At 41.8% G+C, this 20,791-nt stretch overlaps 2 protein-coding genes across 5 annotated transcripts in view; one reads left to right on the top strand and one right to left on the bottom strand.

The window, feature by feature from the left end:
* The window catches only part of LOC111975905 (obscurin-like), a 77,026-nt gene extending 72,351 nt beyond the window's left edge, over nt 1–4,675 (top strand). The window contains exons 73-80 of the mRNA XM_070447707.1: nt 57–224; nt 305–410; nt 586–825; nt 1,037–1,254; nt 1,396–1,452; nt 1,741–1,816; nt 3,382–3,531; nt 3,697–4,675. Of these exons, the coding sequence (XP_070303808.1) occupies nt 57–224; nt 305–410; nt 586–825; nt 1,037–1,254; nt 1,396–1,452; nt 1,741–1,816; nt 3,382–3,531; nt 3,697–3,877 (1,196 nt within the window). The 3' untranslated portion in view covers nt 3,878–4,675. The remainder of the gene's footprint in view (nt 1–56; nt 225–304; nt 411–585; nt 826–1,036; nt 1,255–1,395; nt 1,453–1,740; nt 1,817–3,381; nt 3,532–3,696) is intronic.
* The window catches only part of LOC111975855 (uncharacterized), a 28,733-nt gene continuing 12,610 nt past the window's right edge, over nt 4,669–20,791 (bottom strand). Inside the window, exons 11-16 of one of the 4 annotated variants that reach the window (XM_024004511.2) lie at nt 15,731–15,808; nt 14,541–14,637; nt 14,249–14,387; nt 13,723–13,807; nt 13,488–13,573; nt 4,669–7,322 (exon numbers count right to left, since the gene is read on the bottom strand). In XM_024004511.2, coding sequence (XP_023860279.1) covers nt 7,287–7,322; nt 13,488–13,573; nt 13,723–13,807; nt 14,249–14,387; nt 14,541–14,637; nt 15,731–15,808 — 521 coding nt within the window. In that variant the 3' untranslated portion in view covers nt 4,669–7,286. Of the gene's footprint in view, nt 7,323–12,597; nt 13,353–13,487; nt 13,574–13,722; nt 13,808–14,248; nt 14,388–14,540; nt 14,638–15,730; nt 15,809–20,791 lie in introns of those variants that run through there. The other 3 variants (XM_024004510.2, XM_070447469.1, XM_024004508.2) reach the window with 3 other exon arrangements.

The raw sequence follows: 20,791 nt of genomic DNA on the forward strand, positions 1-20,791 counted from the left end.
TGGTGCACATGAAATATTAGAATGKTAAAACATTTCCATACCCTGTACTGCCACAGGCGGGGAGTGGAAGCTACTGTGCGAGGAGGTGACAGACAGTTGCTACGTAGTGAAGGACTTACTCAGAGGAGCAGGATACGTATTCAGGGTGGGCTGCATCACCAAGAAGGGGGCAGGACCTTTCAGTGACCCTTCACCACCTGTTGTTATGGCAACCCATCCTAAAGGCAAGACAATTCTATATAGTCCTTGTTTCATTTGAGAGTTTATTGATGAAAGTTTGCTTTTGTGCTCCTTTAATCTACAGAGACCCACATTCCCCTCATCCAGACCGAGTACCCAGGGTCAAAGGGCAGTGGATCAAGAGGTCAACCTAGCCACAAGACCTACAGCTTCCTCGCAGAGATCAACAGGTACTGAACGGTCAACACTGGCTTKGGAAAGTTGCCGTTTTTTCTACACGACGCGAACGTGTACTCATTGAGCGTTTCTTTACCGCACGTCTGTCCTGCATACCTGTAACGTAGGCCTGCACAGATGTGTGTGCAGTCTCTCTCACCGTCTCTCTCGTCGTGTTGTCCATGTCAGGGGTCGTTTCAGCGTGGTGACCCYGTGTCAGGACAGCCAGAGCCAGCWGCTGTTTGCTGCCAAGATCACCCCCTACAGGGCAGAAAAGAGAGCTCTGGTGCTCAGGGAGTACCAGCTGCTTAAGAAGCTCAACCACCCSCACCTGGTGCAGCTGCACACGGCCTACATTACCCCCCATTACCTGGTGCTCATCCAGGAGCTGTGTGCTGGCAGAGAGCTGCTCTACAACCTAGCTGAGAGGTCAGAGAGACACAGCTGCCTGCTTTACATTACACCATTACTTAGTAGTGTTTGGGGGTGTGTTAGTTTGTAGTGTTGCCTGGCTAATTGGTTTTGCAATTTCCAGAGTGTGGATGCAAAATGTGTTATTTACTGTACTTGGTAAAGATGCAGAAGATGGGTTTTAGATATACCATGTTCCCCCTCCCTCCCTCCTTTTCCCCCCAAACAGAGATCTTTATGCGGAACTCCACGTGGCAGAGCTGCTGGCTCAGATCCTGAGTGCTGTGGACTACCTGCACGGCCGCCGCGTCGTCCACCTGGACCTCAAGTCGGACAACATGCTGGTGACGGACCGCAACGTGCTGAAGATCGTAGACCTGGGCTCTGCTCAGTCTTTCACACCCGGYCAGACACTCAACATCGAGGACATTCCGGGACAAGAGAAAGGTACATCAAGAGAATGACTGGAAAGGATGGGTGGATAGGGATGGGTGGATAGGGATGATAGGCTGAGCAGAAGCTTGCCTAACTTCATCACTCAACTTTGCTCTTGAAGAACAGTTACATCCATCTTCTCATTTCACACAGAGACTCCATTGCGCGCCTCTCCACAGACAACGGGCAGAAACAGAATGGCAGATGGTGGTACGCTAACCCAATGTTAACTGTTATGCCTTTCCTAACCCCTAACCCTAACCTCACTGAAACGATGCCAAAACCTTAACCTAACTCTTTTTCCTAAACCTAACCTTAACCGTAACCTTAATTCATTTCGACCTCTGTGTTCTGCCGCTGGACTATAAACGTTGTTCCTTGAGAGATGTATTTTAATTTACTGGCACGTACTAATGGAAACAARGGAATGTAAAACTCTTATGAAGAATGCCCTCTCTATCTGTCATGTTTTGTCTGTTTACATTGTCCTTCCTAAAGCTCCAGAAATCCTCGACGGACAAGGAGTCGGACCTGAGACCGACATCTGGGCTATTGGGGTTTTGGCTTTTATAATGTAAGTATGAAGGGTTGTTCCACGAAATGAGTGCCTTTTTGTGTCCCTTTTAATATTTTAAGTAGGAATTGTGCACAAATATTGCATTTTAAAAGCCAGTTACATTYAATGAAGTGCCATTTAATATAGACCACATGGACGATTCAATATATCTGACTTGCTAAAGTGGCAAAATTGAGCATTTTGACATATCCKTCTGTGCACCKTCTGTGACTTCTAGGAATATATTAACCCATTTAACCTGAACCTTTTTTCACCATCATTGTAAAGCCCTAATTATTATGTTGTTTTGACAAAGTCATTTCTGGCGACTATGATTTATCTGACCCTGTTGCGTGAACTGAACTCAAATTTCAACGTGGTGAAACTTTTGCTTTTTAAATAGTCAAACCCCAGTGTAAAAMCAGGTGAGCTGGTTCTACTCGTTTTGGCCATATTCTGGTGTTTTGTGGTGGAAAACTGAGCGGGTCGAGCACAACACTTTAACCCTGTTACCCATAAGACAGGCTAGAAATGTTTTGACAATGTCATTTTTTTGTGAAGCTTGCATTCAATTGCCCCTCCCTGTTGCACACACATCAACTTAATTTAATATCAACACTGTTACTTTACTTGGCTCTTTATTGGCACTTACTATAGTGATTTTTTGGGAGATGGGAAGACATGTTTTTTATTAAGTTGAACATATGCTCTTTATGACAGAATGTTAAAATGAGGTGAAACACGTTTTTTTTACACTGCTGAAAATGCACCCAATTGGTGGAATGACCCAGAAAGATACATGAGGATTGAATTATTTTTGCGATAATTACACTTCTCTCTAATGTTTAGAGTACTGATTGCCCTGGATGTGTAAGRTGTATCCTATATATCAGGAGTGTCAAACTCATTTTACCCAGCAGGCCACATTGGGTCTTCAGGGGTCCAGAGGGCCGCACTTAAAATGTGTTATATTTCCTTGCTGTCAAAATGTCAAAAAAATAGTCCCATATCCATTGCTTTTGGAATTTCCGATGCTCCCTTACTGTCCAGCATTCGTTTCGATGACTGTTAGCAAGCTGGACAGCGTGAAGAGACTGTAAATGTAGATCCGTTAATATTTTTACACAGTTTCAATTTGGTTTTATTCATTTCAATGTCAATTTAAGACCGTTTTTCTAAGAAAAACTGAAACCCCCTGCAGGCCGGATTGAATGGGCTRGCGGGCCGGATCCGTATGTTTGACACCCAAATATACAGCCATACTGCCATTTACTCTTCTGTTTCTCCTCTGAAATGTCTATGTGAGGGGACTGCGAAGGGACACACACACACACACAGACACACAGYCACACACATTATWTTTGTTGTTGTATTGTTTGTATTATTATTATTATATATTTTTTATTTTGTGGTGTTTGTGTATCGTTGGATTTTAAATTTGTGTGACTGGCCTCATCTATCAGTGTTTTGTTACTTGTCYTGCTTTGTGTTTTTMTGTGGACCCCCAGGAATAGTAGCTGATGCTTCTGCAAAAGCTAATGGGGATCCAAATAAACAAATATGTCCTCCCTCTCACCACCTAGGTTGAGTGCAGATAGCCCGTTCCATTCAGACCTCAACTGGGAGAGGGACAGAAACATCCGGAAGGGGAAGATCCAGTTTGGCCGCTGCTACCCTGGCTTGTCAGAGGGAGCAATCAACTTCATAAAGAACACACTGAGCATCAAGGCCTGGTGAGTCGATAGACCACATCTGACCAGGACCTATACAGTACCTATTGCCTATTTGAGATAGCCGAGCACACSCAAAGTTGTTTCATTGAGGGGTAATTGATAGATAGTGTTAACAAACCATTTCAGAATGTTCCTGATGTGTCTCATCTGATATCGTTTCTTCAGGGAGAGACCCTCGGCGGCTGAGTGCCTCCAGAACCCGTGGGTACGGGGCGAGCGGGCCCCCTCCAAACACAGAGACTCCATCTTGTGTTTCTCCACTGACAAGCTGCAGGCTTTCCTCAAGGAGAGAGAGGTGAAACGAGACCAGGTCCGCACCAAGCTGCAAGGCCCGTTCTTRCAATAATTGCACTTCTTTSTAATGTTTAGAGTAGGGCTGTAAGGACTTACACATGAACTGGCGCTGGGTGATGTCTCTTCATAGCCCAGATCCTGATCACAAATATGTGATGTCTTACAAATGTTGACCTAAAATGGAGAGCGGTRAAATGTGTGCGTATCAATGGCTGCCTAGAGTTTTGTTAAAAGTTTGTCTGAATGACTTGGACTTTGGCTTTGGTTGAATTATAGCGCCATGATATCAGGGAAATGTTTAGTTAAATGCTTTATGCAAGTACTGTTGCATGAGTTTGAAAACATGATGATGTTGATGTGTAAAATGCATCATCCCTTTGAGTTTGCAGCATTGGACACGAAACYCATTTCACGTTTACATGTTAGTCATTTAGCAGACGCTCTTATCCAGAGATATTACAGTTAGACGTTTGTAATAACAAAGGCTGTTGCATCTAGCCATTCAAAAAAAAGTTTGTATTTTTTTTTGTGAATCTTAACAATATGTTTGTGGTTCATTAGCCAAATGGAAAGATCAGTGGAGGATTCATGTGCCCAAAGCATAGCAAGGCCCCCTACCAGAATACAGCTTTGTCTCACAAAGGGAGGAACATTGAAATATTTATATATAGATAGATATTTACACTATTGCAATGTTTTCAACTGTGCAGAAATAGATTGTATCAATGGAGAATAAGATCATGAGTAAATGAAGCATATTTTTGATGATCCTTTATTTGATTTCATGGAGTATACCTTGTGACAGGTGATGGATGTACTGAAATGCTAATTAAACAGTATGTTAGTGGTACGTTTCACCTACTTTTTATTAACCTAGCTCAGTTGCATACAAAAACATACACACAAGTTTTCTTTTCTGCTGATGGAAGGCTACAGCAAGTAACCTGAGAGTTAAACTGACCACCTCACGACTGACCTGTGACCTCTGAAAGCTGTGTGTTGAGTGCTTGGGTCCTCACCCAGCCAGTTACATGTTCATCCACAAATACTGTTCAATTAGTCTAACACTCAACAACACACATCCCTACCTTTTGTGTAACATTATTCAGACTTTARCATTGATTAAAACCAGAGAGAAAATTGGACTACAGGATACAGAATGGTTTCTTACTATTGGACCAATAACAGTTTAGATTAAGACAATGTTTACCTCAAAGGTATTCCTCTAATATGACGTTTCACAGCTAAGACAGTTTTATTACTTCTCGGGTTGTTTGTCCATYATATGTTGGATGGTCATCACAKATGTCAAGTCAGGGGCATGTTAAGTATAATGTCGAACCTTGACAATGAAGGTTTAGTGGAAGGTCTTGTGGCTTTGGCAGTAGTTTATATTTGTCTACATGAAGTAGATATTAACTAGCATCTACTGTATACTCGACACGTACTGTTGAAGTCGGAAGTTTACATACCTCAGCCAAATACATATAAACTCAGTTTTTCACAATTCCTGACATTTAATCCTGGTAAAAATMAGGATCAGCATTTTATTTTAAGAATGTGAAATGTCAGTATAATAGTAGAGAGAATTATTCATTTGAGCTTTTATTTCTTTCATCACATTCCCAGTGGGTCAGAAGTTTACATACACTCAATTAGTATTTGGTAGCATTGCCTTTAAATTGTTTAACTTGGGTCAAACGTTTCGGTTAGCCTTCCACAATCTTCCCACAATAAGTTGACAGAGCTGGTGTAACTGAGTCAGGTTCGTAGGCCTCCTTGCTCGCACACGCTTTTTCAGTTCTGCCCACAAATGTTCTATAGGATTGAGGTCAGGGCTTTGTGATGGCCACTCCAATACCTTGATTTTGTTGTCCTTAAGCCATTTTGCCACAACTTTGGAAGTATGCTTGGAGTCATTGTCCATTTGGAAGACCCATTTGCGACCAAGTTTATACTTCCTGACTGATGTCTTGAGATGTTGCTTCAATATATCCACATAATTTCCCCCTTCTCATGATGCCATCTATTTTGTGAAGTGCACCAGTCCCTCCTGCAGCAATGCACCCCCACAACATGATGCTGCCATCCCCGTTCTTCACGGTTGGGATGGTGTTCTTCGGCTTGCAAGCATCCCCCTTTTTCCTCCAAACATAATGGCAAACAAGCAGTTCTATTATTGTTTCATCAGACTAGAGGACATTTCTCCAAAAAGTACGATCTTTGTCCCCATGTGCAGTTGCAAACCGTAGTCTGGCTTTTTTTATGACGGTTTTGGAGTAGTGGCTTCTTCCTTGCTGAGCGCCCTTTCAGGTTATGTCGATATAGGACTCGTTTTACTCTGGATATAGATACTTTTGTACCTGTTTCCTCCAGCATCTTCACAAGGTCCTTTGCTGTTGTTCTGGGATTGATTTGCACTTTTCGCACCAAAGTACGTTCATCTCTAGCAGACAGAACGTGTCTCCTTTCTGAGCGTTATTACGGCTGCGTGGTCCTATGGTGTTTATACTTGCGTATTATTGTTTGTACAGATGAACGTGGTACCTTCAGGCATTTGGAAATTGCTCCCAAGGATGAACCAGACTTGTGGAGGTCTACAATTAAGGTCTTGGCTGATTTCTTGTGATTTTCCCATGATGTCAAGCAAAGAGGCATTGAGTTTGACGATAGGCCTTGAAATACATCCACAGGTACACCTCCAATTGACTTAAATGATGTCAATTAGCTRCAGAAACTTCTAAAGCCATGACATCATTTTCTGGAATTTTCCAAGCTGTTTAAAGGCACAGTAAACTTAGTGTATGTGAACTTCTGACCCACTGGAATTGTGACACAGTGAGTTTAATAAGTGAAATAATCTGTCTGTAAACAATTGTTGGAAAGATTACTTGTCATGCACAAACTATAGTTTTTAACAAGAAATTTGTGGAGTGGTTGAAAAACTAGTTTTAATGACTCCAACCTAAGTGTATGTAAACTTCCGACTTCAACTGTACCTATCAAATGCCCTATTCCCTTACCCATGATCTATTGACTCTAAGAATGTAAGACAATCTTCTTGGGTCCTAGGCAGGTGTTGGAAACAAAATTGTTTTCCAATCGTTTTGTTCTGAACAGAACCATTATTATAAAAATGTCAGAAGTGTAAAATAACGTTATTAACCGGTTTTCAGTTTTTTWAAATAGTTTCCTTGTTCTGGAACAGTATAGATCACTTTCATTCTGATTCTGTTTCTCGAATCAGTTCCAACACCTGGTCTTAGATGCATATTGTACGTTTCTCTACAACGCTCAGAACAGTTGTTTATGTGGCTAAATCAGCTGATGTCAGGGGAGTGGATCTTATTGTGTTTCGGTGTTGATGCAGTATCATAGATGGTGTCGTTCATGCTGGAGTAAAAGTCTTCATATCTCCTGTAAAGTACCAGGCAAGACTGGGACACTGTTACTGTAGCTCCTTATGACTTGATGACCTCCTGAACTTTTGTTATTTCCTGTTGAGGAGAGGAGTAGAAGGCACTCAAAAAACGTGAGTAGCGGTGCGACCCACAAATTATGAGCATTAGGCCATACAAATGTAATTAAATGCTTAACTGATTACCTTCTTTACTTTTCGCAAAAATAAAATAGAAAAAAATAATAAAATAAAAAAAAAAAAATAAATAATAAAATCGAAAACATTTAAAAATTGCAAGATTATAGCAAAAAGAATGTCCTCAATCTTTCAGTAAAGAGATACACAACTTCCTCTAAGATTATAGCTGAACTATGCCTCTTTTAGCCTCACCAAGAGGTTAGCCTCACCAAGAGGCTTGATTGGGTCGGTAAGTGTTGGGCTAAGGTCGCCATAGTATTTGAAGAAGGCACACTTGCTTTTTCCATTCGCTTTTTGCCTCAATTTTCAAAAAATAGAATCTGTGAAACATTTAATAAAATCTGTATGGCCTTAGGAAGGAAAAGGCACAACTCTCGCACACAATTGCCAACTTGGGTAACACTGTACCATCATTTAAGATGCCCCTATAAATATGTAACTACACAGCAATAACTGTAGAAAAAACATTGTAGTTGCATATGAAGTGTTATGTAATAACATAGTAAGAGTTTATCAATATAGGTTATTACACAACCGGAACACAGACTGCCATTGAAGGTAAATCCACATATGTTGCATAATTACTCGTGTTCTATATTATGTTATTACACATTTCTTTGTTACAGTATGTAACTCATAGGTTTTGTAGTTACACTTTTGGAAGTCACCTGTGTATTACCATGTTATGAACTCCTAACCCAACGGGTAACATTGCTACATGTAACTACAACGGGCCAGTAAAACCAAATCACCAGGTAGTCTCACGGGTTGACATGGTCTTGATATGTGGATCTTAGTAGACTAGGACCTGGTAACGACACTTGTAACAAGGCATACCCTGCCATTAACTAAAGATTGTTTTCAGTAAAAAAGTTTATTGCCATGCTACATAGACCAGGTATATTGAATCAAATGCAGTGGTGAACCGTGACTATTGGACCTTCGGGGGGGGGGGGTAGGAATCACTTAAGTTTAGAGATTGTAAATGGGACGTTATTCCATTTTTATGCAGCTTTTCTTCTCCATTAATATCCTGGCCTTGAATTTAAGCATGAGAAATGCTTGCTATTCACCCACTATTGGTTTGAGGTGGAGCTCAAATAACAACCTGGTCTCAAGGCATTTCATACTATTCTGCAGAGGTGTGGACTCGAGTCACATGACTTGGACTCGAGTCAGACTCGAGTCACAAATATGATGACTTGCAACTCAACTTTGACCTTAACACCAATGTCTCGTGACTTGACTTGGACTTGAGCCTCATGACTCGACCTGACTCCCCAAGCCCAAATATTAAAAAATMATCCTATTAAAAAAAGTGTGCAGCGCATCAACTCTTCGTTTAACGGATTACAGTTTGAATCGGACAGCAGCCAATCAAATTGTGCCAGCTGAGAAAAGGTTGTGCGTGGCAGTGCAGAGGAACGTCGGCAGGTGAATTCAGATGGAGCCCTTGGAAAGATGATACCCAAAATTATTATTTTCAGATATAAAGAGGACCCTGTATCAACAAAAAAATGGATTGCAACTTGCAAAACATTCGGGAAGAAAATTACAGARGGAGGCACAACYATTTCCAACTTTGTTCGACATTTGAAGCTGCACAAAGAACGGTAAGTCGTGGCTAATATAGCCGACAGCTATATATTTTATTACTTTACTAGTGTTTTATGTAGGCTAACGTAACATTAAATCAATGAGCCTCCACACAGTCAGTCAGTACGGAAACAACTGGCTAGGCAGTTTGTAGCCTAAATCCTGCCTGATGTTACTGCTGAGTGTGTGTGTGTGTGTGTAAGGTTGGGCGATTGTGTACAAGCCTACATCGCCCGATTGCGATCCTCGATAGTCGATCACTATTGGGGGGGGGGGGGTCTTTCTCATGGCTACCCATGTATTTCCATGGAAATATGACGCTTATTTGGAAAGTAATAAACATGTAGATATTTTTAAAAGCATTCATGAGTTGCGTAAATGTAATATACTAACTATTACTCTTGTTAAAAATATGAAATGGTATTACATTTGGTGAAGAGCACATTATGACTTGTTTAGGACTCGAAATTCAAAGTTTAGAACTTGAGACTTGACTTGATACTTGACGGTCTTGACTTGACTCGGACTTGCCTGTCTTGACTTGGGACTTGAGTGCTAAGACTTACTTGTGACTTGTAAAACAATGACTTGGTCCCACCTCTGCTATTTTGTATGTAAATCCGAGATGACAATCCATTTAGTATGATATGTTACATACTGTAAGACAGATGGTTACTTAAGGCAAAAACGCGTATAACGCAAACCTCTAGCAACCCAAAGGTTTAGAATTTGAATCTCATCACGGACAACTTTAGCATTTTAGCAATTTTTCAACAGCTTACTACTTTTTAGCTACTTTGCAACTACTTAGCATCTTAGCTAACCCTTACCTTAAACCTTTAGCTAACAGTTTACCTGACCCTAACCATTTAACCTAACTTCTAAACTTAACCCTAACCTTAACCCTAACCCCTAGCCTAGCTAACATTAGCAAGTTATTTGTAACATATCATACGAAATGGGTGATGGACATCCACAAATTAATAGATACCATACGAAACGTAACATGTCATACTAAATGGAGTGTCTCAGATTTACGTACAGAATAATAGGAAATGCTCTGAGACCAGGTTGCAAATAAATGAAGGCGTGGCAGAGGTGTGTCTACAGATACGCCATATTCTGACCTTGCCTTAATTCACTCATAATTCCACCAGCTTTACACGCGAGGAAACCAGGAATAAGGTCGAGCGAACCTGCTGGTTCCAAGATACAAATAACAGCCTTCTCCATGCACTGTAATTTACACATTGATAAGAGTTAGGTAAATTAATCATCCGTTTGGAGAAGGGGATTGTAAATACACATAGCAATTTTTGGGATGATTTTTGACTTTGATGCCTGGAGATGAATGTGAAACCAGCCATATGGAAGTAAACTGAAAATCATATCAACACGGCATGCACTGCAGCCCCGTTATTCAGAATTATAATTGAATGCCCTCATAATTTGCATGAATTACATTTGGAGACCCAAGCTACGTATAGGCTTCTGTAGGGCTGAACCTGGTGGGTTGATGACTACGCTTTAGAATGTTTTGATTATATGACCAGGCTTTTCTCCGTTTTAATTTAAAATGTGTATCATGTTAAATATTAGCCACAATCTGGAGACACAGTCAGTATTTTATTCATAGCCTACCTACTTTCATTTAAAAAATTGCCTAAATAATCTACAATATCTGAGTATTTTTAAATCTACCAGTTGGTCCTGAAACAGAGATGAATATGCATAGATGGCGTTTTTTTGTGCCATTGATCCCTATATGCTGTACCTGCTCTCTCGATATATTTGTTCTATTGAGTCTGTCAATAGAAAATCACATGACAGGTATACCGTATTTAAACAGATGGCTTAAGATGAACGTACTGAAACCCCCATTAAATGAAAACTCCGTGAGAAAATCTGTTGGCCAGTAAGTGGGAGGGTTTTCAGTGGTCGAATGAACTGTATTCAGAGCAAGCTAGGCGACTGAAAAAAAGGTAAGCGTGAATACCAAATACTGAGAAGTGCCTAGGAAAGGAATACTGTACATTCTTAATCGGGATCGGGCCCTTAATGCCCACAACATTACATCTAGCTCTAATGTAGGAGTAGCAATACTTTTTGATGACATCGTTAATCAATCAAACAAGCCTGAGCCAGCACCGGGCTGTCACTCACACGCTCAGCATGGAATAATGCAACCAGCAACAACACCCACTATAAACAACCTGTGGTGGCCTAACACCATCACTATCTCACTATCACCAATAGCCTAGTGGTGACAACAGTGACACATCAAATTGGCGAGAACAATTTTTGGAAAACATATAGACATGTCATAAAGAAAGAGAGCATTTACACACAGCATGCTGTTAAAAGCAACCCATTCCTTTGAAATGCACAACTATTACTTCCCATTGCAGACATATTTTATCACGTTCAGCAGATCAGCAGATCTAAAGTTTAAATGCAACAATGTTTTGCAGGCATTATTTTCAGAGAGATAGCTAACAGCAAGCGAGCTGAATAAAACAGTGGCACTCACCAAATGATGATCGTTTGAAAACAGTAGGCCTTCAACTTAAGTTACTCAATGAGAGGGTGCAGCGCTGAGCTAGCCTGCAACTTCACTTCCTGGAGTAGCTCAAACTGCTCCAGTTGGTTTCAATGCGCTATTGAGTCTTCACATAGGAATTAATGGTGTCACGTGATGATTGCTTTGTCATTCATATATAGGGGCTCCCGAGTGTCGCAACGGTCTAAGGCACTGCAACTCCGTGCTAGTGGCGTCACTACAGACTCTGGTTCGATTCCAGGATGTATCACAACCGACTGTGATTGGGAGTCCCATCGGGTGGCACACAATTGGCCCAGCGTCATCCGGGTTAGGGTTTGGCCAGGGTAGGCCGTCATTGTAAATACGAATTTGTTCTTAACTGACTTTCCTAGTTAAATAAAGATGTAATTAATTAATTAATATGCGGTCTAGTGTCTGAGGGCCTCGCCAATGGCTGATTTAGCTAGCTAGATTTTTCTCCCCAGAGACCACCAAAGAAAAATCCTGATTGGACCTTTTTTTCTCTTCAGTGTTTAACCCTTCCCTTTCCAACACAAACTGAAGAGGTGAAATCCGAATATCATTTAAATGATAGAAAAAATATTAAATTAAAAATGTTAATAAAAAAATAATACATAATTCTACACATCCTTAGAGCTTTTCTGAAGGCTTTTTCTCCCGGATCCCCACTGATCAAATGTTACGGTTAGAAGAATGTTGTTACAAAGGTTGCATATGAATTTACAATGTGCTTACCCAAGAGCAAGCAACTTAAGGTAGAGTGAAGTAACCTTTTGAATTACTATATAGTTACAAAGTCTCTTTATTATAGGTCTATTAAAGTATTTTGCCTTGTGATCTCATGTGGCAAGCCAAAAATTCCATCCATGCAAAACCCGCTGAATAGAAGATCCTGTATAGATTGAATTTTCAACCAGCAGCTATCAGGACATAACACTGATCACATTTTTTCACACTTTTTACAGTGTTAGTTTCATCAGCCGTGCAAAATGATACAAAACACAGGAAAAAAACAGAAGTTTGACTGCACTGGGCCTTTAATGGATTTAATAAAGATTCATTTTCAAAATCAATCTCATTTAATACAATGCTGTAGACGAGTAGCTAGGCCTGTAGCTACATTACATTGTCAAAAACAAACATTGTTAACAATGTACAAATCTGTGTCTTCAATTGATTGTGTATCTAAAAAGTTCCTTTATGATTATTTTGAATTGGTTTTATGCCATAAACGCTAAAAAGTTATCATTAGGAGATAGTGTCCAGGTAAACAAAATCAAAGCATGTCTTACCTTTTCCAAAAACGGTAATTACATATTAAGTTGCTTGCTCTTGGGTAAATACATTGTAAATACATGTATATTCTTTATAACAATATTGCAATTACAATGTTGGTTGTCAAATGTTGTTGCGTAGTACAAAGTAACTAAAAGGGTTATGCCTAATGTCTCCTCGGTTACCCATTTGGGTAGGAGTTCTTGACATGGTAATACACAGGTGACTTCCAGAAGTATAATTACAAAACATATTAGTTGCATACTGGATCAAGGACATGTGTAATAAAATAATAACATAAAATAGATCATGAGTCACTACACATGTGGAATTACCTTCAGCGAGTGGATTTGTGTGGAATTACCTTCAGCGAGTGCATTTGTAATTACAAAGTCCTTGTTCCAATTGTGTAATTACCAATAAACGCTATTAAAATGATATTAAATAGCAGGTTTGGCCTTGAAAGGCCTTCATCAGAATCACATCCGACATTTCCTGTTGAGACAGATATGAGAATATAAAGTATATTTACAGAACCTCAGTACATATGATTCTTGTCCAACATGGACATCTAGTCATCAGCAACTCCTCCATCTACTCATTAGACAATCGTCTTCTCTTCAGACTCACCTCCTTAAGAACACTTTGCAACTTCTCATAGGACTCATCCAAGTCATCGTTGACAATGACAATGTCAAACAATCCAGGCTCGTTGCCTGAAATAGGAGAGTGAAGAAACAATTATGAGAACACTACTCAAATCATTGTCAAAGGCATGTAAATGGACTATCCTTAGTTCAATTCCTATCCGTCAAGCATGTGTAGTCTTAAAACCAGTTAACACAGGATAGTATGGGGGACCTACACTCCTCCATGTCAGTCCGGGCTTCTTCTAGACGGCTCTGTATTTTCTCCTCTGTCTCCGTCGCTCTACCCCTCAGACGTTCTTCCTGTCCATATCAATGGTCCCCAAAACAATGACAGTTTATACAGTAGCAGAGAGGTAGGCAACTAGATTCAGCCGTGGGCTGATTCTTTTCTGAGCGAATGGTCAGTGGGCTAGAACACAATTATAATAATTTGTACACTACAAACGGACCACAAATAAGCTCAAATGTATTACGTATTTCACAATAGCATAATTTCATAATCACATATTTCTCCATGTATTCATGGGAATAGTTTGGAACAGGATTCATGAATGACATTTATTTTTTCGTTGAATTCCTAGTGATATAACAGTCTTCTTGGTCCAACAACATATGTTTTCTTATTTTTTTACTTAAAACTTTGGGGGGCCAAATAAAAATCGCTTAGGGTCCAAATTTGTTGCCTGTTGCGGACCCCTGCAGTGGAGGAACCCTATGGAATGTATGGTTGTGGACTCTTACCAGGACCTCAATAGAGGGGGGCTGGATAGAGATGTAGATTGGGTCCAGGTTAGTCTCCTTGATGTGCCTCACTCCTGCGATATCCACGTCCAAGATACAAATGAGGCCCTTGGCCCTCACGTCCTGTACAGCGCTCTTACTGTGGAGAAAAACAAATAAAATAGCTATGTTTATTCATTGCATCCACGATTCCACAAAACAAACTAGAAATGATATATCTTTCCACAACTATCACTGATTCATACTGTAAAACATTTTGGTTCCAACAGAAAGTTCCGGAAATATACTCGACCTTGTTCCGTACAGGTTGCCCGAAAACTCATCAGTCTCAATGAATTCCCCCTTGTCAATATCCTCCTGCATAGCCTCCCTGTTTGTGAAGTGGTAATCTTGAAACGGACAGGAGAGAAGAAGAAGAAGACGAGGTTAGTCATCAGTCAGGCTGGATGGAGTTCTCTCAAAACAACAATGGGTAAGTTCACAGGGTACAATGCATTTACATTGATTAGTATTCAGGCGCTAGAACATGTTTTATAGAATGAATGCAAGGACACGTATTGGTAGACAGGGAAATTAGCATTCACATCACTACACATTACTGTGTCCCTACCATTGCGATTATCTTATTCCTCCACAACATCACAGTGGATCAAACACAGTGGGGAGAACTCTGTAGGTAACACAGGACAACCTTGTCACGATCACATTTACAGGGACAACAACACTCAATATTGAACCTAGAGCCACTGACGTCAACACATACTCATTAGCATTACAACATTACAGGTTGGTTCAGAATGAATCCCAGCACATTACAATGTGTCCAGGTAAAAGGTAGATGGATAGAGGATTTCAATGGATGAAGGTGAAAATTATTTAAACGATTAATGAAAAATAGACAATGAATGTATAGGGGGTAGTAAACTATCACAGACTGAATCCAACAAAGCTCACTGTCATGGTGGTGCAGTTTCTGTGTAATTTTTCGTTGGAAAACACAAAGGTATATTGATCAAAGAAATAGAAGAGTCTCAAGGATATTTGCCTTTACAACAGGACCAGACCTCACTAGCAGCTATGATCCATACTATACATTAATATTATTGAACTGGAGCTATATTAAACAAACGGCTGTACTATGAAGCCTATCAATTTCAACAAATTGTTGTGATGCTAATGATGGGTACATAACAGATGTTTTATGGGTGTGAAGACTTCTCTCGTTGGGTCTGGAGAGGGGATCCACTACTGAGGAATTACAGGGGGCTAATTTCAAATGCTTTTTACTCCAAAGTGCAAACTGGCATTTGTGTTCCTTTGAATAATAGATTGAGTACTTTCCGTGACTACTAAGCCCTTGGTGTTTGGTCACTCTGTACTTGAAATATGAAAGTAACCCCCATCACTCTCTCTTAGTAATGTGTTTATGAATCACATTTAGGTGTGGTTCGATAGAAGCCTAAATTTGGAGGATAGCTACACCTGCGGATGAAACAGAGGATAGGACGTCTGCTACGGGCAGTAACGTAGCTCCCAGAAGCATAGGCAGACTGAACAGGCCTATGGAGAAAACAAAAAAGGCATAAACAAATATGTATATCCCTGTATCTAACAGGGGGATACTTGGGAGAGCCATTGGTGCAGTTCGCTTGGGAGTAAGAAGCATTGGCGCTTCAGTGTCAGTAGGTATGGAGTAGTGTACATATAGTACATATCCTTTATCCCTTTACACTTGTGTGTATAAGGTAGTAGTTGTGGAATTAACATCTGCTAACCATGTGTATGTGACAAATAACATTTGATTTGATTTGATTTAGTGTGGGAGAAGAGGTGGTGTGTAGGCACAAAAAGGGCAAAAGGGTATTGAAAGAGTGGATTTTTTAAAATGTAACCTTTACTTAACTTGGCAAGTCAGTTAAGAACAAATTCTTACTTTACCATGACGGCCTACCCCGGACAAACCCTCCCCTAACCCGGACGGCGCTGGGCCAATTGTGCGCCGCCCTATGGGACTCCCGATCACGGCCGGTACTGAAAAACCTGGAAGTAGTTTTTTTATATATACAGTACCAGTCAAAAGTTTGGACACACCTACTCATTCAAGGGTTTTTCTTTATTTTTATTATTTAATACATTGTAGAACAATAGTGAAGACATCAAAGCTATGAAATAACACACGGAATCATGTAGTGAGAAAAAAAGTGTTCAAAAGATAGCCACCCTTTGCCTTGATGACAGCTTGCACACTCCTGGCATTGTTGCAACCAGCTTCATGAGATAGTCACCTGCAGTGACGGATTTAGGTATAGACGACATGGGCATCTGCCCAGGGCGGAATCTTGTCCGGGTGCGGCACAGCGCGCACGCACAATTTTGTTTTATTGGGATGGTGACATTTGTGCGATAGAAATGAGGTGGTATACAGAAGATAGCCCTATTTGGTAAAAGCCAAGTCCATATTATGGAAAGAACAGCTCAAATAAGCAAAGAGAAACTACAGTCAATGCGGAAAATGTCAAGAACTTTGAAAGTTTCTTCAAGTGCAGTCGCAAAAACCATCAAGCGCTACGATGAAACTGGCTCTCATGAGGACCGCCACAGGAAAGGAAGACTCAGAGTTACCTCTGCTGCAGAGGATAAGTTCATTAGAGTTACCAGCCTCAGAAATTGCAGACCAAATAAATGCTTCACAGAGTTCAAGTGACAGACACATCTCAACATCAGCTGTTCAGAGGAGACTGCGTGAATCAGGCCTTCATGGTCAAAGGGCTACCCAGACCCCTCTTTTACGCTGCTGCTACTCTGTTTGTTAACTATGCATAGTCTCTATAACTCTACCTACATGTACATATTACCTCAATTACCTTGACTAACCGATGCCCCCACACGCGGACACCAACGCCAGACAAGCTAAACACGTTATTTTCCCGCTTTGAGGATAACACAGCATCACCGACGAGGCCAGCTACCGAGAACGGTGGGCTCTCCTTCTCTGTGGCCGACATAAGACAAGGCTGCAGGCCCAGACGGCATCCCTAGCTACCTCCTCAGAGCATGCGCAGACCAGCTGGCTGGTGTGTTTACGGACATATTCAGTCTCTCCTTATCCCAGTCTGCTGTCCCCAAATGCTTCAAGATGGCCACCATTGTTCCTGTACCCACTGAAGTAAATGACTATCGCCCCGTAGCACTCACTTCTGTAATCATGAAGTGCTTTGAAAGACTAGTTAGTCAAGGATCAGATCACCTCCACCTTACCGGTCACCCTAGACCCACTTCAATTTGTTTTCCGCCCTAATTGGTTCACAGATGATTCAATCGCCATCACACTGCACACTGCCCTATCCCATCTGGACAAGAGGAATACCTATGTAAGAATGCTGTTCAATTACTATAGCTCAGCATTCAACTCCATAGTACCCTCCAAGCTCATCATTGGGGTACTACCCCACCCTGTGCAATTGGGTCCTGGACTTCCTGAAGGGCCACCCCCAGGTGATGAAGGGAGGAAACAACCTCTCCACTTCACTGATCCTCAACACTGGGGGCCCACAAGGGTGCGTGCTCAGTCCCCTCCTGTACTCCCTGTTCACCCATGACTGCGTGGCCATGCATGGCTCTCAGAGTGTGGTGTCAGGAAAACAAAGGAGATGATGGTAGACTTCAGGAAACGGCAGAGGGAGCATATCCACATCGACGGGACAGCAGTGGAGAAGGTTGAAAGTTAAGTTCCTCTGCATACACATCACTAACAAACTGAAATGGTCCACCCACACAGACAGTGTGGCGAAGAAGGGGCAACAGCGTCTCTTCAACCTCAGGAGGCTAAAGAAATTTGGCTTGTCACCTAAAACCCTCAAACTTTTACAGATGCACAATTGAGAGCATCCTGTCTGGCTGTATCACCGCCTGGTACGGCAACTGTACCACCCACAACCGCAGGGCTCTCCAGAGGATGGGGTGGTCTGCAAAACGCATCACCAGGGCACACTACCTGCCCTCCTGGACACCTACAGCACCCAATGTCACAGGAAGGCCAAAAAGATCATCAAGGACAACAACCACCCGAGCCCCTGCCTGTTCACCACACTACCACCCAGAAGGTGAGGTCAATACAGGTGCATCAAACCTGGGACTAAGAGACTGAAAAACAGCTTCTATCTCAAGGCTAACAGACAGAGAGGTTGCTGCTTAAATACAGACTTGAAATCATTGGCCACTTCAAAAAAAATGGAACACAAGTCACTTTAATAATGCCACTTTAATAATGTTTACAAATCTTGCATTACTCATCTCATATGTATATACTGTATTCTATACTATCTATTGCATCCTAGCCTATGCGCTCTGACATTGCTCATCCACATATATATATATTCTTATTCCATTCCTTTATTTAGATTTGTGTGTATTAGGTATTTGTTGTGGAATTGTTCGATATTGCTGCACTGTCGGAACTAGAAACACAAGCATTTCGCTACACTCGCAATAACATCTGCTAACCATGTGACCAATAAAATTTGATGTGATTAGATTTGTTTTTCAAAAGCACAATGACCCAACACACCTCCAGGCTGTGTAAGGGCTATTTGACCGAGAAGGAGAGTGATAATCAAATCAATTCAAACGTTTTGTCAAATGCACCAAATACAACAGGTGTAGACCTTACAGTGAAATGCTTACATACAAGCCCTTAACCAACAATGCTTTAAGAAGTTAAGAAGAAAACAGTTAAGAAAAAGTTAAGAAACAAATGTAAGTAAAAAAGAATTAAACAGCAGCAGTAAAAAAACAATAGCGAGGCTTTATACGGGGGTACCGGTACAGAGTTAATGTGCGGGGGCACCGGTTAGTCGAGGTAATTGAAGTAATACGTACATGTAGGTAGAGTTAAAGTGACTATGCATAGATAACAAACAGAGTAGCAGCAGTGTAAAAGAAGGGTCTGGGTAGCCCTTTGATTAGCTGTTCAGGGGTCTTATGGCTTGGGGTAAGAAGCTGTTAAGAAGCTTTTTGGACCTAGACTTGGCGCTCCGGTACCGTTTGCCGTGCAGTAGCAGAGATAACAGTCCATGACTAGGGTGGCTGGAGTCTTTGACAATATTTAGGGCCTTCCTCTGACACTGCCTGGTATAGAGGTCCTGGATGGTAGGTAGCTCGGCCCCAGTTATGTACTGGGCTGTACGCATTACTCTCTGTAGTGCCTTGTGGTCAGAGGCCAAGCAGTTGCCATACCAGGCATTGATGCAACCAGTCAGGAAGCTCTCGATGGTGCAGCTGTAGAACCTTTTGAGGATTTGAGGACCCATTGCAAATCTTTTCAGTCTCCTGAGGGGGAATAGACTTTGTAGTGCCCTCTTCTGTCTTAGTGTGTTTGGACCATGATAGTTTGTTGGTGATGTGGACACCAAGGAACTTGAAGCTCTCAACCTGCTCCACTGAAGCGCCGTTGATGAGAAAGGGGGAGTGCTCTGTCATGCTTTTCCTGTAGTCCACAATCATCTCCTTTGTCTTGATCACGTACGTTGAGGGAGAGGTTGCTGTCCTGTAACCACACGGCCAGGTCACTGACCTCCTCACTATAGGCTGTCTCATAGTTGTTGGTGATCAGGCCTACCAGAGTTGTCATAAGCAAACTTGATGATGGTGTTGGAGTCGTGCTTGGCCATGCAGTCATGAGGGACAGGGAGTACAGGAGGGGACTGAGCACGCACCCCTGAGGGGCACCGTGTTGAAGATCAGCGTGGCAGATGTGTTGTTACCTACCCTTACCACCTGGGGGCGGCCCATCAGGAAGTCCAGGATCCAGTTGCAGAGGGAGGTGTTTAGTCCCAGGGACCTTAGCTTAGTGATGAGCTTCGAGGGCACTATGGTGTTGAACGCTGAGCTGTAGTCAATGAATAGCATTCTCACAAAGGTGTTTATTTTGTCCAGGTGGGAAAGGGCAGTGTTGAGTGCAATAGAGATTGCATCATCTGTGGATCTGTTGTGGCGGTATACAAATTGGGCAGGTTACCTCAGTGTTCTTGGGAACAGGGACTATGATGGTCTGCTTGAAACATGTTGGTATTACAGACTCCGTCAGGGACAGGTTGAATAAGTCAGTGAAGACACTTGCCAGTTTGTCAGCGCATGCTCGGAGTACACGTCCTGGTAATCCATCTGGCCCTGCGGCCTTGTGAATGTTGACCTGTTTAAAGGTCTTACTCACATTGCTACAGAGAGCGTGATCACACAGTCATCCGAAACAGCTGATGCTCTTATGCATGCTTCAGTGTTACTTGCCTCGAAGCGAGCTAAGAAGTGATTTAGTTTGTCTGGTAGGCTCTTGTCACTGGGCAGCTCGCGGCTTTGCTTCCCTTTGTAGTCTGTAATAGTTTGCAAGCCCTGCCACATCCAACGAGCATCGGAGCCGGTGTAGTACGATTCATTCTTCGTCCTGCATTGACGCTTTGCCTGTCGGATGGTTAATCGGGGGGCATAGCGGGATTTCTTATAAGCTTCCGGGCTAGAGTCCCTCTCCTTGAAAACGACATCTCTACC

This window comes from Salvelinus sp. IW2-2015, linkage group LG16 (assembly GCF_002910315.2).
Source record: "Salvelinus sp. IW2-2015 linkage group LG16, ASM291031v2, whole genome shotgun sequence".
Classification (NCBI taxonomy): Eukaryota; Metazoa; Chordata; class Actinopteri; order Salmoniformes; family Salmonidae; genus Salvelinus; species Salvelinus sp. IW2-2015.